At 45.7% G+C, this 14,658-nt stretch overlaps 1 protein-coding gene across 2 annotated transcripts; it reads right to left on the bottom strand.

The window, feature by feature from the left end:
* Positions 1–1,433: 1,433 nt before the first annotated feature.
* Positions 1,434–14,595, bottom strand: LOC139397119 (taxilin gamma). Of its 2 annotated transcripts, XM_071143988.1 has the most exons (10): positions 14,549–14,595; positions 12,925–13,192; positions 12,489–12,580; positions 11,926–12,096; positions 11,045–11,239; positions 8,095–8,214; positions 7,651–7,725; positions 2,138–2,230; positions 1,865–1,960; positions 1,434–1,694 (listed from the first exon to the last, which is right to left on the bottom strand). In XM_071143988.1, the coding sequence occupies exons 2-10, from the start codon at positions 13,175–13,177 to the stop codon at positions 1,434–1,436; spliced, it is 1,356 nt and encodes a 451-aa protein (XP_071000089.1). In that variant the 5' UTR covers positions 13,178–13,192; positions 14,549–14,595. The 2 variants fall into 2 exon arrangements, with proteins under 2 accessions (XP_071000089.1, XP_071000090.1); XM_071143989.1 differs by lacking the exons at positions 12,925–13,192; positions 14,549–14,595 and having other exon boundaries at positions 11,845–12,096; positions 12,489–12,719.
* Positions 14,596–14,658: the final 63 nt, after the last annotated feature.

The following is a 14,658-nucleotide window of genomic DNA, read 5'->3' as shown; positions in this document are numbered from 1 at the left end:
GAACACTGTTAAGAGTTCTAAAAGAGATTTAATCTGACTACAATTCCACAGCTCCAAAATATAGATTTTTCAATGGAAGAAAGCTGCACAGAGACGGGAGAAAGTATCATTTTAGTCCAACTGGAAAGCTGCTGAACAACAGCCCTGTGACTGACCACGAGAAAGCTGCTGAACAACAGCCCTGTGACTGACCACGAGAAAGCTGCTGAACAACAGCCCTGTGACTGACCACGAGAAAGCTGCTGAACAACAGCCCTGTGACTGACCACGAGAAAGCTGCTGAACAACAGCCCTGTGACTGACCACGAGAAAGCTGCTGAACAACAGCCCTGTGACTGACCACGAGAAAGCTGCTGAACAACAGCCCTGTGACTGACCACGAGAAAGCTGCTGAACAACAGCCCTGTGACTGACCACGGGAAAGCTGCTGAACAACAGCCCTGTGACTGACCACGAGAAAGCTGCTGAACAACAGCCCTGTGACTGACCACGAGAAAGCTGCTGAACAACAGCCCTGTGACTGACCACGAGAAAGCTGCTGAACAACAGCCCTGTGACTGACCACGAGAAAGCTGCTGAACAACAGCCCTGTGACTGACCACGAGAAAGCTGCTGAACAACAGCCCTGTGACTGACCACGAGAAAGCTGCTGAACAACAGCCCTGTGACTGACCACGAGAAAGCTGCTGAACAACAGCCCTGTGACTGACCACGAGAAAGCTGCTGAACAACAGCCCTGTGACTGACCACGAGAAAGCTGCTGAACAACAGCCCTGTGACTGACCACGAGAAAGCTGCTGAACAACAGCCCTGTGACTGACCACGGGAAAGCTGCTGAACAACAGCCTTGTGACTGACCACGAGAAAGCTGCTGAACAACAGCCCTGTGACTGACCACGAGAAAGCTGCTGAACAACAGCCCTGTGACTGACCACGAGAAAGCTGCTGAACAACAGCCCTGTGACTGACCACGAGAAAGCTGCTGAACAACAGCCCTGTGACTGACCACGAGAAAGCTGCTGAACAACAGCCCTGTGACTGACCACGAGAAAGCTGCTGAACAACAGCCCTGTGACTGACCACGAGAAAGCTGCTGAACAACAGCCCTGTGACTGACCACGAGAAAGCTGCTGAACAACAGCCCTGTGACTGACCACGAGAAAGCTGCTGAACAACAGCCCTGTGACTGACCACGAGAAAGCTGCTGACCAACAGCATGAAGACAATCATCTAAGAAAATACAAATGTGGTAGAAAATGGGGGAGCCTCGTGCTCACCACAAAGCCCACTTTTACAATGTACAGTCAGGGCAAAAAGTATTATATTCATTGGTAATAATGCAGTCATTTTAATCTTAATTATAAACTTTAACACACAAAAAAAGATATACTGTATTCAAATACACCCCCCAAAAGGCAGAGGGGGTTAGTGGCTCAGTTGTCAAGTTGCTCTGTGGTGGAGGACTCTAGCTCCAGTTTAGGGGTAGTAAGGGGCTGCGTCTCTTCACCCCTCCCAGGCGGAGACATCTCATCCTGGGTAGACTCCTGGCTGGGCTGGGGGTCTGGAGGTCCCGTCCCCTCCTCTCCCAGTTTGGTGGTGAGGTCGTCCCTCTCCTTCTGCAAAGCCCGGCACAGTTTCTCCAGGCACTCCAGCTTCCCATGCAGGCCCTTGTAATGTTTGTCCCGCAGTGTCTTCTGGAGAGGACAAACAGCCAACGACATTCAACATCAGATATTCTACAATTAGGTGACATCATTCATTGAGATACTTTGTGAAATGTTACAGTACAAAATATTCTTAAACGTCTACTGCTATTAGTAAATGATAAAGTAAGACGGCCCGCTGGGAGAGTTTCTCATCTCACCTCCTCAGCCATCTGTAGCAGAGCCTGGTTGTTGGTCTCCCACTTCGTTCTCCACAGAGTCGTCTCCTTCTCCAGCTTCTTGATCTTCTTGGTCATCTGGAGAACAGAAAAAAGATCAGAGCTAGAGAGAGGTCAGTCGACAGACCTAAACCCTCCCAGCTAGAGAGAGGTCTACAGACCTAAACCCTTCCAGCTAGAGAGAGGTCTACAGACCTAAACCCTTCCAGCTATATACCAAAGAAAGTGTTTTGTGTTAAATGTTCAGTTCCAAACCTTCTCCATCTCCTGTCTGAAGGTAGTGAACACCTCGTTGCTTTTCGCCAGAGTGGTCTGGAACTCCTCAAACTTGTCCATGTACAAAGAGAGCTACAAATCACAAAACACATTAACATAGTCACCCTGCAAATATATACACATGTACACAGTCACCCTGCAAATATATACACATGTACACAGTCACCCTGCAAATATATACACATGTACACAATCACCCTGCAAATATATAGACATGAACACAGTCACCCTGCAAATATATAGACATGAACACAGTCACCCTGCAAATATATAGACATGAACACAGTCACCCTGCAAATATATAGACATGAACACAGTCACCCTGCAAATATATAGACATGAACACAGTCACCCTGCAAATATATAGACATGAACACACAGTCACCCTGCAAATATATAGACATGAACACACAGTCACCCTGCAAATATATAGACATGAACACAGTCACCCTGCAAATATATAGACATGAACACACAGTCACCCTGCAAATATATAGACATGAACAAATAGTCACCCTGCAAATATATACACATGAACACAGTCACCCTGCAAATATATACACATGAACACAGTCACCCTCCACATTAACATAGTCACCCTGCAAAAATATACACATGAACAGTCACCCTGCAAATATATACACATGAACACACAGTCACCCTGCAAATTAATACACATGAACACACAGCCACCCTGCATATATTTACACACATGAACACAGTCACCCTCCACATATATACACATTAACATAAAGTCAACCTCATATATATATATATATATATATACACACACAGTGCCTTGCGAAAGTATTCGGCCCCTTTACTTTCAGTGCAGCAAACTCTCTCCAGAAGTTCAGTGAGGATCTCTGAATGATCCAATGTTGACCTAAATGACTAATGATGATAAATACAATTCACCTGTGTGTAATCAAGTCTCCGTATAAATGCACCTGCACTGTGATAGTCTCAGAGGTCCGTTAAAAGCGCAGAGAGCATCATGAAGAACAAGGAACACACCAGGCAGGTCCGAGAGACTGTTGTGAAGAAGTTTAAAGCCGGATTTGGATACAAAAAGATTTCCCAAGCTTTAAACATCCCAAGGAGCACTGTGCAAGCGATAATATTGAAATGGAAGGAGTATCAGACCACTGCAAATCTACCAAAACCTGGCCGTCCCTCTAAACTTTCAGCTCATACAGGGAGAAGACTGATCAGAGATGCAGCCAAGAGGCCCATGATCACTCTGGATGAACTGCAGAGATCTAGAGCTGAGGTGGGAGACTCTGTCCATAGGACAACAATCAGTCGTATATTGCACAAATCTGGCCTTTATGGAAGAGTGGCAAGAAGAAAGCCATTTCTTAAAGATATCCATAAAAAGTGTTGTTTAAAGTTTGCCACACGCCACCTGGGAGACACACCAAACATGTGGAAGAAGGTGCTCTGGTCAGATGAAACCAAAATTGAACTTTTTGGCAACAATGCAAAACGTTATGTTTGGCGTAAAAGCAACACAGCTGAACACACCATCCCCACTGTCAAACATGGTGGTGGCAGCATCATGGTTTGGGCCTGCTTTTCTTCAGCAGGGACAGGGAAGATGGTTAAAATTGATGGGAAGATGGATGGAGCCAAATACAGGACCATTCTGGAAGAAAACCTGATGGAGTCTGCAAAAGACCTGAGACTGGGACGGAGATTTGTCTTCCAACAAGACAATGATCCAAAACATAAAGCAAAATCTACAATGGAATGGTTCAAAAATAAACATATCCAGGTGTTAGAATGGCCAAGTCAAAGTCCAGACCTGAATCCAATCGAGAATCTGTGGAAAGAACTGAAAACTGCTGTTCACAAATGCTCTCCATCCAACCTCACTGAGCTCGAGCTGTTTTGCAAGGAGGAATGGGAAAAAATGTCAGTCTCTCGATGTGCAAAACTGATAGAGACAAACCCCAAGCGACTTACAGCTGTAATCGCAGTAAAAGGTGGCGCTACAAAGTATTAACTTAAGGGGGCTGAATAATTTTGCACGCCCAATTTTTCAGTTTTTGATTTGTTAAAAAAGTTTGAAATATCCAATAAATGTCGTTCCACTTCATGATTGTGTCCCACTTGTTGTTGATTCTCCACAAAAAAATACAGTTTTATATCTTTAAGTTTGAAGCCTGAAATGTGGCAAAAGGTCGCAAAGTTCAAGGGGGCCGAATACTTTCGCAAGGCACTGTACATAGCCACCACCCATATATATATATAGCACATTGACACATTAGGTTGGAGTCATTAAAACTCGTTTTTCAACCACTCCCCAAATGTCTTGTCAACAAACTATCGTTTTGGCAAGTCGGTTACGACATCTACTTTGTGCATGACAAGTAATTTTTTCCAACAATTGTTTACAGACAGATTATTTCACTTATAATTCACTGTATCACAATTCCAGTGGGTCAGAAGTTTACATACACTAGGTTGACTGTGCCTTTAAACATCTTGGAAAATTCCAGAAAATTATGTCATGGCTTTAGAAGCTTCTGATAGGCTAATTGACATTATTTGAGTCAATTGGGTGTACCTGTGGATGTATTTCAAGGCCTACCTTCAAACTCAGTGCCTCTTTGCTTGACATCATGTGACAATCAAAAGATATCAGCCAAGACCTCAGAAAATAAATTGTAGACCTCCACAAGTCTGGTTCTTCCTTGGGAACAATTTCCAAACGCCTGAAGGTACCACGTTCATCTGTACAAAAAATAGTACGCAAGTATAAACACCATGGGACCACACAGCCGTCATACCGCTCAGGAAGGAAACGCGTTCTGTCTCCTAGAGATGAACTTACTTTGGTGCGAAAAGTGCAAATCAATCCCAGAACAACAGCAAAGGACCTTGTGAAGATGCTGGAGGAAACAGGTACAAAAGTATCTACATCCACAGTAAAACGAGTCCTATATCGACATAACCTGAAAGGCCAGTCAGCAAGAAAGAAGCCACTGCTCCAAAACCGCCATAAAAAGCCAGACTACAGTTTGCAACTGCACATAGGGACAGAGATCATACTTTTTGGAGAAATGTCCCCTGGTCTGACGAAACAAAAATATAACTGTTTGCCATAATGACCATTGTTATGTTTGGAGGAAAAAGGGGAGGCTTGCAAGCCGAAGAACACCATCCCAACCGTGAAGCATGGGGGTGGCAGCATCATGTTGTTGGGGTGCTTTGCTGCAGGAGGGACTGGTGCATTTCACAAAATAAACAGAATCATGGAGGGAAAATGATGTGGTTGCAAATGGGTCTTCCAAATGGACAATGACCCCAAGCATGCTTCCAAAGTTGTGGCAAAATGGCTTAAAGACAACAAAGTCAAGGTATCTGAGTGGCCATCACAAAGCCCTGGTCTCAATCCCATAGACAATTTGTGGGCAGAACTGAAAAAGCGTGTGCGCGCTAGAAGGCCTACAAACCTGACTCAGTTACACCAGTTCTGTCAAGAGGAACGGGCCAAAATTCACCCAATTTATTGTGGGAAGCTTGTGGAAGGCTACCCAAAACATTTTTCCCAAGTTAAAACCAGTTGCACTTAGCCATCCCGGATCCGGGATCGTGAATACAGCCTGAAGCTCATTACCATAACGCAACGTTAACTATTCATGAAAATCGCAAATGAAATGAAATAAATATGCTAGCTCTCAAGCTTAGCCTTTTGTTAACAACACTGTCATCTCAGATCTTCAAAATATGCTTCTCAACCATAGGAAAACAATCATTTGTGTAACAGTAGCTAGCTAGCGTAGCATTTAGCGTTAGCATTAGCATTCAGCAGGCAACATTTTCACAAAAACCAGAAAAGCATTCAAATAAAATCATTTACCTTTGAAGAACTTCAGATGTTTTTAATGAAGAGACTCTGTTAGATAGCAAATGTTCAGTTTTTCCTGAAAGATTATTTGTTTAGGAGAAATCGCTCTGTTTGGTGCGTGACGTTTGGCAACCAAAAAAACCCGAAAATCCAGTCATCAAAACGCTGAACTTTTTTCCAAATTAACTCCATAATATTGACTGAAACATGGCAAACGTTGTTTAGAACCAATCCTCAAGGTGTTTTTTACATATCTCTTCGATGATATATCGTTAGTGGAAGTGTGCTTTCTGTCCTGAATCCCAGGAGAAAATGCCCGCAACTGAAGATTACGCACCAATTTAGACAAAGGACACCGGGCGGACCCCTGGAAAATGTAGTCTCTTATGGCCAATCTTCCAATGATATGCCTACAAATACGTCACAATGCTGCAGACATCTTGAAGAAACGACAGAAAGCGCAGGCTCGTTCCTGGTGCATTCACAGCCATATAAGGAGACATTGGAAAACAGAGCTTCAGAAATTCTGCTCATTTCCTGTTTGAAGTTTCATCTTGGTTTCGCCTGTAGCATGAGTTCTGTGGCACTCACAGATAATATCTTTGCAGTTTTGGAAACGTTAGACTGTTTTCTTTCCAAAGTCAATTATATGCATAGTCAAGCATCTTTTCGTGACATAATATTGCGCTTAAAACGGGCACGTTTTTTTTATCCAATAATGAAATAGCGCCCCTATAGACTCAACAGGTTAAACAATTTTAAGGCAATGCTACCAAATACTAATTTAGTGTATGTAAACTTCTGACCCACTGGGAATGTGATGAAAGAAATGAAAACTATTACTACTATTATTCTGACATTCCACATTCTTAAAATAAAGTGGTGATCCTAACTGACCTAAAACAGGGAATTTATACCTGGATTAAATGTCAGGAATTGTAAAAAACTGAGTTTAAATGTAGTTGGCTAAGGTGCATGTAAACTTCCGACTTAACTGTATATACACATACAGTCACCCTCCATATAAACACACATTCACATACAGTCACCCTCCATATTAACACAGTCACCCTCCGTATAAACAGTCACCCTCCGTATAAACACATTCACATACAGTCACCCTCCATATAAACACACATTCACATACAGTCACCATCCATATAAACACACATTCACATACAGTCACCCTCCATATAAACACACATTCACATACAGTCACCCTCCATATAAACACACATTCACATACAGTCACCCTCCATATAAACACACATTCACATACAGTCACCCTCCATATAAACACACATTCACATACAGTCACCCTCCATATAAACACACATTCACATACAGTCACCCTCCATATAAACACACATTCACATACAGTCACCCTCCATATAAACACACATTCACATACAGTCACCCTCCATATAAACACACATTCACATACAGTCACCCTCCATATAAACACAGTCACCCTCCGTATAAACACATTCACATACAGTCACCCTCCATATAAACACATTCACATACAGTCACCCTCCATATAAACACAGTCACCCTCCGTATAAACACATTCACATACAGTCCCCTTCCATATAAACTGACTGCCAGAACAGGGAAGGAAAAGGCAGCTAGTTACCTGCTGTTTGAGCTGCGTCTCCTGTTCCTTCAACAGCTCACATTCATGTCTCCACTCTGTGGCGTCTTTCAGGAGCTGAACAGGAGACGGGAAATGGTCACAACTTCTGACAAACAGACAACCAATACAATCAATGAGTCAATGCAAACAGACAACCGATACAATCAATGAGTCAACGCAAACAGACAACCGGTACAATCAATGAGTCAACGCAAACAGACAACCGATACAATCAATGAGTCAACGCAAACAGACAACGGTCACTCACTTCCAGTTATTAGAGAGAAACACAGTGTCCTGGGTTGTGTTCATTAGGCACCTGGACCTCATTTTAAGTTGCAATTGAAAAACGTTTCCAGTTGTGTTCCCCAATGGAACACAACCCTCCAGTTATTTGTAGCTAGCTAGAGCATCATCATAACAACCCATGGCAGTGGGACTCACAAAGTCTCTCTCTCTCTGCTGCTTCCCCTCCAACTCTCTCATCAGCTCAGCTGTCCTCTGGAGCTTGGCATCCACCAACTGCTGCTGCTTCTCCTTGTGCTTGAACACCTTGTCAATGTGCTGGGGACACAGACAGACAGACAGAACACCTTGTCAATGTGCTGGGGACAGACAGACAGACAGAACACCTTGTCAATGTGCTGGGGACAGACAGAAAGGACACCTTGTCAATGTGCTGGGGACAGACAGAAAGGACACCTTGTCAATGTGCTGGGGACAGACAGAAAGGACACCTTGTCAATGTGCTGGGGACAGACAGAAAGGACACCTTGTCAATGTGCTGGGGACAGACAGAAAGGACACCTTGTCAATGTGCTGGGGACAGACAGACAGACCACCGTGTCAATGTGCTGGGGACAGACAGAAAGGACACCTTGTCAATGTGCTGGGGACAGACAGAAAGGACACCTTGTCAATGTGCTGGGGACAGACAGACAGGACACCATGTCAATGTGCTGGGGACAGACAGGACACCATGTCAATGTGCTGGGGACAGACAGACAGGACACCATGTCAATGTGCTGGGGACAGACAGACAGGACACCATGTCAATGTGCTGGGGACAGACAGATAGGACACCATGTCAATGTGCTGGGGACAGACAGACAGGACACCTTGTCAATGTGCTGGGGACAGACAGACAGACAGACCACCTTGTCAATGTGCTGGGGACAGACAGACAGACAGACCACCGTGTCAATGTGCTGGGGACAGACAGAAAGGACACCTTGTCAATGTGCTGGGGACAGACAGGACACCATGTCAATGTGCTGGGGACAGACAGGACACCATGTCAATGTGCTGGGGACAGACAGACAGGACACCATGTCAATGTGCTGGGGACAGACAGACAGGACACCATGTCAATGTGCTGGGGACAGACAGGACACCATGTCAATGTGCTGGGGACAGACAGACAGGACACCATGTCAATGTGCTGGGGACAGACAGACAGGACACCATGTCAATGTGCTGGGGACAGACAGACAGGACACCATGTCAATGTGCTGGGGACAGACAGACAGGACACCTTGTCAATGTGCTGGGGACAGACAGACAGGACACCTTGTCAATGTGCTGGGGACAGACAGACAGGACACCGTGTCAATGTGCTGGGGACAGACAGGACACCGTGTCAATGTGCTGGGGACAGACAGGACACCGTGTCAATGTGCTGGGGACAGACAGAAAGGACACCTTGTCAAGGTGCTGGGGACAGACAGGACACCTTGTCAATGTGCTGGGACAGACAGAAAGGACACCTTGTCAATGTGCTGGGACAGACAGAACACCTTGTCAATGTGCTGGGGACAGACAGGACACCTTGTCAATGTGCTGGGACAGACAGACAGACAAACAGACAGGACACCTTGTCAATGTGCTGGGACAGACAGAACACCTTGTCAATGTGCTGGGGACAGACAGGACACCATGTCAATGTGCTGGGGACAGACAGGACACCATGTCAATGTGCTGGGGACAGACAGGACACCTTGTCAATGTGCTGGGGACAGACAGAAAGAACACCTTGTCAATGTGCTGGGGACAGACAGGACACCGTGTCAATGTGCTGGGGACAGACAGGACACCTTGTCAATGTGCTGGGGACAGACAGAAAGAACACCTTGTCAATGTGCTGGGGACAGACAGGACACCGTGTCAATGTGCTGGGGACAGACAGGACACCGTGTCAATGTGCTGGGGACAGACAGGACACCGTGTCAATGTGCTGGGGACAGACAGGACACCGTGTCAATGTGCTGGGGACAGACAGGACACCGTGTCAATGTGCTGGGGACAGACAGGACACCGTGTCAATGTGCTGGGGACAGACAGGACACCGTGTCAATGTGATGGGGACAGACAGGACACCGTGTCAATGTGCTGGGGACAGACAGGACACCGTGTCAATGTGCTGGGGACAGACAGGACACCGTGTCAATGTGCTGGGACAGACAGGACACCGTGTCAATGTGCTGGGACAGACAGGACACCGTGTCAATGTGCTGGGGACAGACAGGACACCATGTCAATGTGCTGGGACAGACAGAACACCTTGTGAATGTGCTGGGGACAGACAGGACACCATGTCAATGTGCTGGGGACAGACAGGACACCGTGTCAATGTGCTGGGACAGACAGGACACCGTGTCAATGTGCTGGGACAGACAGGACACCGTGTCAATGTGCTGGGACAGACAGGACACCGTGTCAATGTGCTGGGGACAGACAGGACACCGTGTCAATGTGCTAGGACAGACAGGACACCATGTCAATGTGCTGGGACAGACAGGACACCATGTCAATGTGCTGGGACAGACAGGACAGACCAGAGATAAAGCTAGATGGAACTTCCTCCATGCTCCATGCTGGGGACAGGACAGGACAGACCAGAGATAAAGCTAGATGGAACTTCCTCCATGCTCCATGCTGGGACAGACAGGACAGACCAGAGATAAAGCTAGATGGAACTTCCTCCATGCGTCAGATTTCCAGAGGCTCTAAAAGATTAATCGGGGCAATTCCAAACTAAATCCCACTAAAAGTAATCGTCTCATCAAAGCACCAATCAGACTGCTCCTACATGTTGTAGGTCGGCCATAGGCACCTGACTAAAGAGACAGAAGGGGTAGAGAGAGAACGAGGGGGAGAGAGAGACAGAAGGGGTAGAGAGAGAACGAGGGGGAGAGAGAGACAGAAGGGGTAGAGAGAGAGAGAACGATGGGGAGAGAGAGACAGAAGGGGTAGAGAGAGAGAACGATGGGGAGAGAGAGACAGAAGGGGTAGAGAGAGAGAGAACGAGGGGGAGAGAGACAGAATGGGAGGAATAGAGAGAATGTGTGCATGTGAAAAGACAGAGTAGAAAGAGGTACGCGTCTCGTCCTCCTACCTCCTCCCTGAGCTCGTACTGTTTGATGAGTTTGTTGAGTTTCTGGGCCAGCTCCATGTTCTCCTGGCGCAGCTTGGAGTTGTGAGAGTTGTGCTGTTCCATCTGTACCTCGATCTGGTTCAGCGTCATCTGGAAGTGAAGGGTGGCCTCCTTCCGATGCTCCTCATACTCTCTGGACCGCTGCATGTTGTCATCCTGACATGGGATATGACAAAACGGTAAATTTGCAAAAACAATGGTAACAGGGATGGGGGTCAATTCTGTTTTCGATTCATGAATTTTATTGACATTTTATTCATTCATAAATATTTTCTATGAAGAGAATTGACTGAACTTCCGGAATTGACTGAATTTAAACCTAAATCGAACCCAACCCCTGAATACTCCCTGTATGTAAGCTCCATTCTTGTGGATTCAATTTCATTCCTCGTGTTAGTTACTATTTTATTTGTGCTACTCTGCATTGTTGGGAAAGCATTTCACTGTAAAGTCCAGTTGTATTCAGAGCATGTGATGAATAAAATGTGATTTGATACAAGCATAGAGATCCTATGATTCTATATGTAGTTCAATGAGTACACAGGCTTACAGTAGCCACTAACTGACTTGCTGTGTGACAGACTCTCCTCACTACCTACCTTGAGGGTCTTATTGTGTCTCTGCAGTTCCCTACAGAGGCTCTCCAGCTTGCTGTGTGACAGACTCTCCTCACTACCTACCTTGCGGGTCTTATTGTGTCTCTGCAGTTCCCTACAGAGGCTCTCCAGCTTGCTGTGTGACAGACTCTCCTCACTACCTACCTTGAGGGTCTTATTGTGTCTCTGCAGTTCCCTACAGAGGCTCTCCAGCTTGCTGCGTGACAGACTCTCCTCACTACCTACCTTGAGGGTCTTATTGTGTCTCTGCAGTTCCCTACAGAGGCTCTCCAGCTTGCTGCGTGACAGGATGGCCTTGCTGTGTTCACTCTGCAGGTGGATCTTCTCTTTGACCATCTGGGACTGCTTCTTCTGCAGCACCTTCACCTGCTTCTGTATACTGCGGCTCTCCTCCAGCTGTCAATCAATCAATCAATCAATCAAAGCTGTCGCAGGACACAAAGGCGTAGTGATACTCAAAACACCATTTGAACAGGGATTCAAATGAGACCTGGTTAGTGTTCATTAGGCATGAAATGGAAGAAAACGAACTGAATTGGTGTAATTAGAAATTCTCGTTTTGCTTTCGGTTGCAAAATAGTTTTGCCATCGTGTGCACTAATAAATACAACCCGGGGTATACAATCTCAAGACACAAATAGGGATGAACATGTTTAGCTGATCAACTAGCAGTGGCCCACTGCAATTGGCCCACTGCAATTGGCCCACTGCAATTGGCCCACTGCAATTTATTAGATGAAAATAATCCCTTAAAGCAGCATAGACATGCGGAGGCTTCCAGCTCTTACCGAATCAGCATACTTCTTGCACAAAGCGGCCAGCTTCTCCTCTGGCGAGGCTAGTGTGGTCAGGGCTTGCATCAGTAAGAGAACCTCTTTTCCTGTTACAAAACAACAAGTGAAGAGATCAGCCAGCTTCTCCTCTGGCGAGGCTAGTGTGGTCAGGGCTTGCATCAGTAAGAGAACCTCTTTTCCTGTTACAAAACAACAAGTGAAAAGATCAGCCAGCTTCTCCTCTGGCGAGGCTAGTGTGGTCAGGGCTTGCATCAGTAAGATAACCTCTTTTCCTGTTACGTGAAGAGTGAAGAGATCAACCACTTGTCATGGTTGAAGAGGAAGGGACATTCTCAATAACTTGGCTAAAATCACCATGACAGCATGCAGTGGTTTCCATATATTACCTCACGCGCGTTAGACAGGCAACGACAGTCTCGTGTTAACCTACCCAATCCCTTTGAGTCCTTGATCTTGCCGCCGCCGCCTGGGTCCAGCTCAGCATTGTTGGGGTCCAGGGGGCAGTCCTCTCTCCCTGGAGTCTCCCCTCTCACCTCCTCACTGCAGCAGCTACTGACCAGCTCAAACATCCCCAGGTGCTCCTGGCTACCTGGGCTGTCCAGCTCTGGAGGGGAGCTGCTGCCAGATCCCCCCACTAGCCCCCGAGTCGCCACCTCCATTCCACAGAACCCCGCGGCCTCCATGATATTGGTCCCAAACTGACAAAGAGGAAAAGTTAACTCAGTGAAATATAGGTGGTCGTATCCACCTGACTATTTGAGTACACCTGACCATGTGAGCATTGATTCAAATAGTTAACAGAACCGGTTCATACTTGATCATTCACTGATCTTGTCAGCGGTGTGTAACTTATTTCAATAGCCTCAACAACACTTGTAAACATTGACAGTAATGAGACAGCAAGTTAGCAACCACATGCTGTCCTCCGCTTTACGTCTCTGGTCCGGACTCTAGCAAGGCACCAACTCTAGCAGGGCAAGACAGGTCCCCACCTTTAACTCTGATCTGACCACGGGTCACCAAGTTCAGATCATTCTAATAACTAGGGTAGCATTGGCAGTAGTGGTAACTATAGTTATTCATATATTAATGAAACACTGGACCACAGTTCCCACAACAATCAAGAAGGGATAGAATCCATTAAGAAGATAGTTGAGGATTACCACGTGCTAGACCTAACAGCACCAACAGAAGGACTCGCCATATAAATCAGCACAGGAACCCCTCAATTCAGTTAACTGCCTAGATAACCCGGACACCGAAGATAAAATAATTATCCGACTGAACACAAGTGAAGGATGTAGCCTAAACACCGCTGTTGCAGTTACACTCGTACGCTAGTTCAATCAATTTAGACACCCAAACAAGTAAACTTGCCACACAGTAGTGGCAATAAAACTAGTTACCTAACGTCGGCTAGTTTTGATATATTATTAGCAGGCACTAGCTAGCCAATTCGTGTTAGCTAATAACCTCCAAACAATTAAGTGACTTTACCTACCCAGCTAATAGCTATACTGATAGGAAAACATTGCGCCATGTATCGGCTACGCTAAAGCTAATGGATGTAGCTAGCGAGCCCCATATCTAAATAATCTAGTTAGCATAGCTATAACGTTAGTCACAGTAACCTTTGGTATGCTAGGCTAGCTAGCTTTGACACGAGCTAGCTGTAGGTTAGCTTGTTAGCTGAGTAACAAATCCAACGTTGACATTCAACTCAACAAAAATTGTGGACTAAAGTGTTTCTATCAAGTATTGATTGATGTATGGATTATTGAACGTAAGTATAGAAAGAAAATACCACCAAGCAATAAGTCGCAAACTGTTTGGGTTTGGCAGGTGCGTGAGTCCACACTGTGCCAACTTATGCTAAGCTAACAACCTGTCACTGGCAAACTATGCTATGGACTTCCTTAGTAAATAAAACATGTTTTAACACTTCGCGTTCTCTTTTGTTTGACTGTAACATGTTACAATCATTAAGAAATACAGACATAATTTGTGTAGGGTCAGTGAAACACAGAAAAGGGCGTAAAAGTACCACACTGTACCTGTATGTTTTTACTGTTTAAATCGACCCTGTCTCTGGCATCGGAGTGTGTCGCTATGATGTGACGCAATATATAAGGACGGGGGCGGGGCTGCTTGACCCTATTGTCAT

This window comes from Oncorhynchus clarkii, unplaced genomic scaffold, assembly GCF_045791955.1.
Source record: "Oncorhynchus clarkii lewisi isolate Uvic-CL-2024 unplaced genomic scaffold, UVic_Ocla_1.0 unplaced_contig_5539_pilon_pilon, whole genome shotgun sequence".
Classification (NCBI taxonomy): Eukaryota; Metazoa; Chordata; class Actinopteri; order Salmoniformes; family Salmonidae; genus Oncorhynchus; species Oncorhynchus clarkii.
This window is presented reverse-complemented; position numbering and strand designations above follow the sequence as displayed.

Bases quoted from the DNA above. Each gene is read 5' to 3' on its own strand.
- LOC139397119 (XM_071143988.1), bottom strand. From the start codon at position 13,177: ATGGAGGCCGCGGGGTTCTGTGGAATGGAGGTGGCGACTCGGGGGCTA. The intron at 11,240-11,925 runs GTAGGTAGTGAG...ATCCCATGTCAG, and splicing joins GACACAATAAGACCCTCAAG to GATGACAACATGCAGCGGTC. The intron at 1,695-1,864 runs GTGAGATGAGAA...TGTCCTCTCCAG, and splicing joins TGCTACAGATGGCTGAGGAG to AAGACACTGCGGGACAAACA.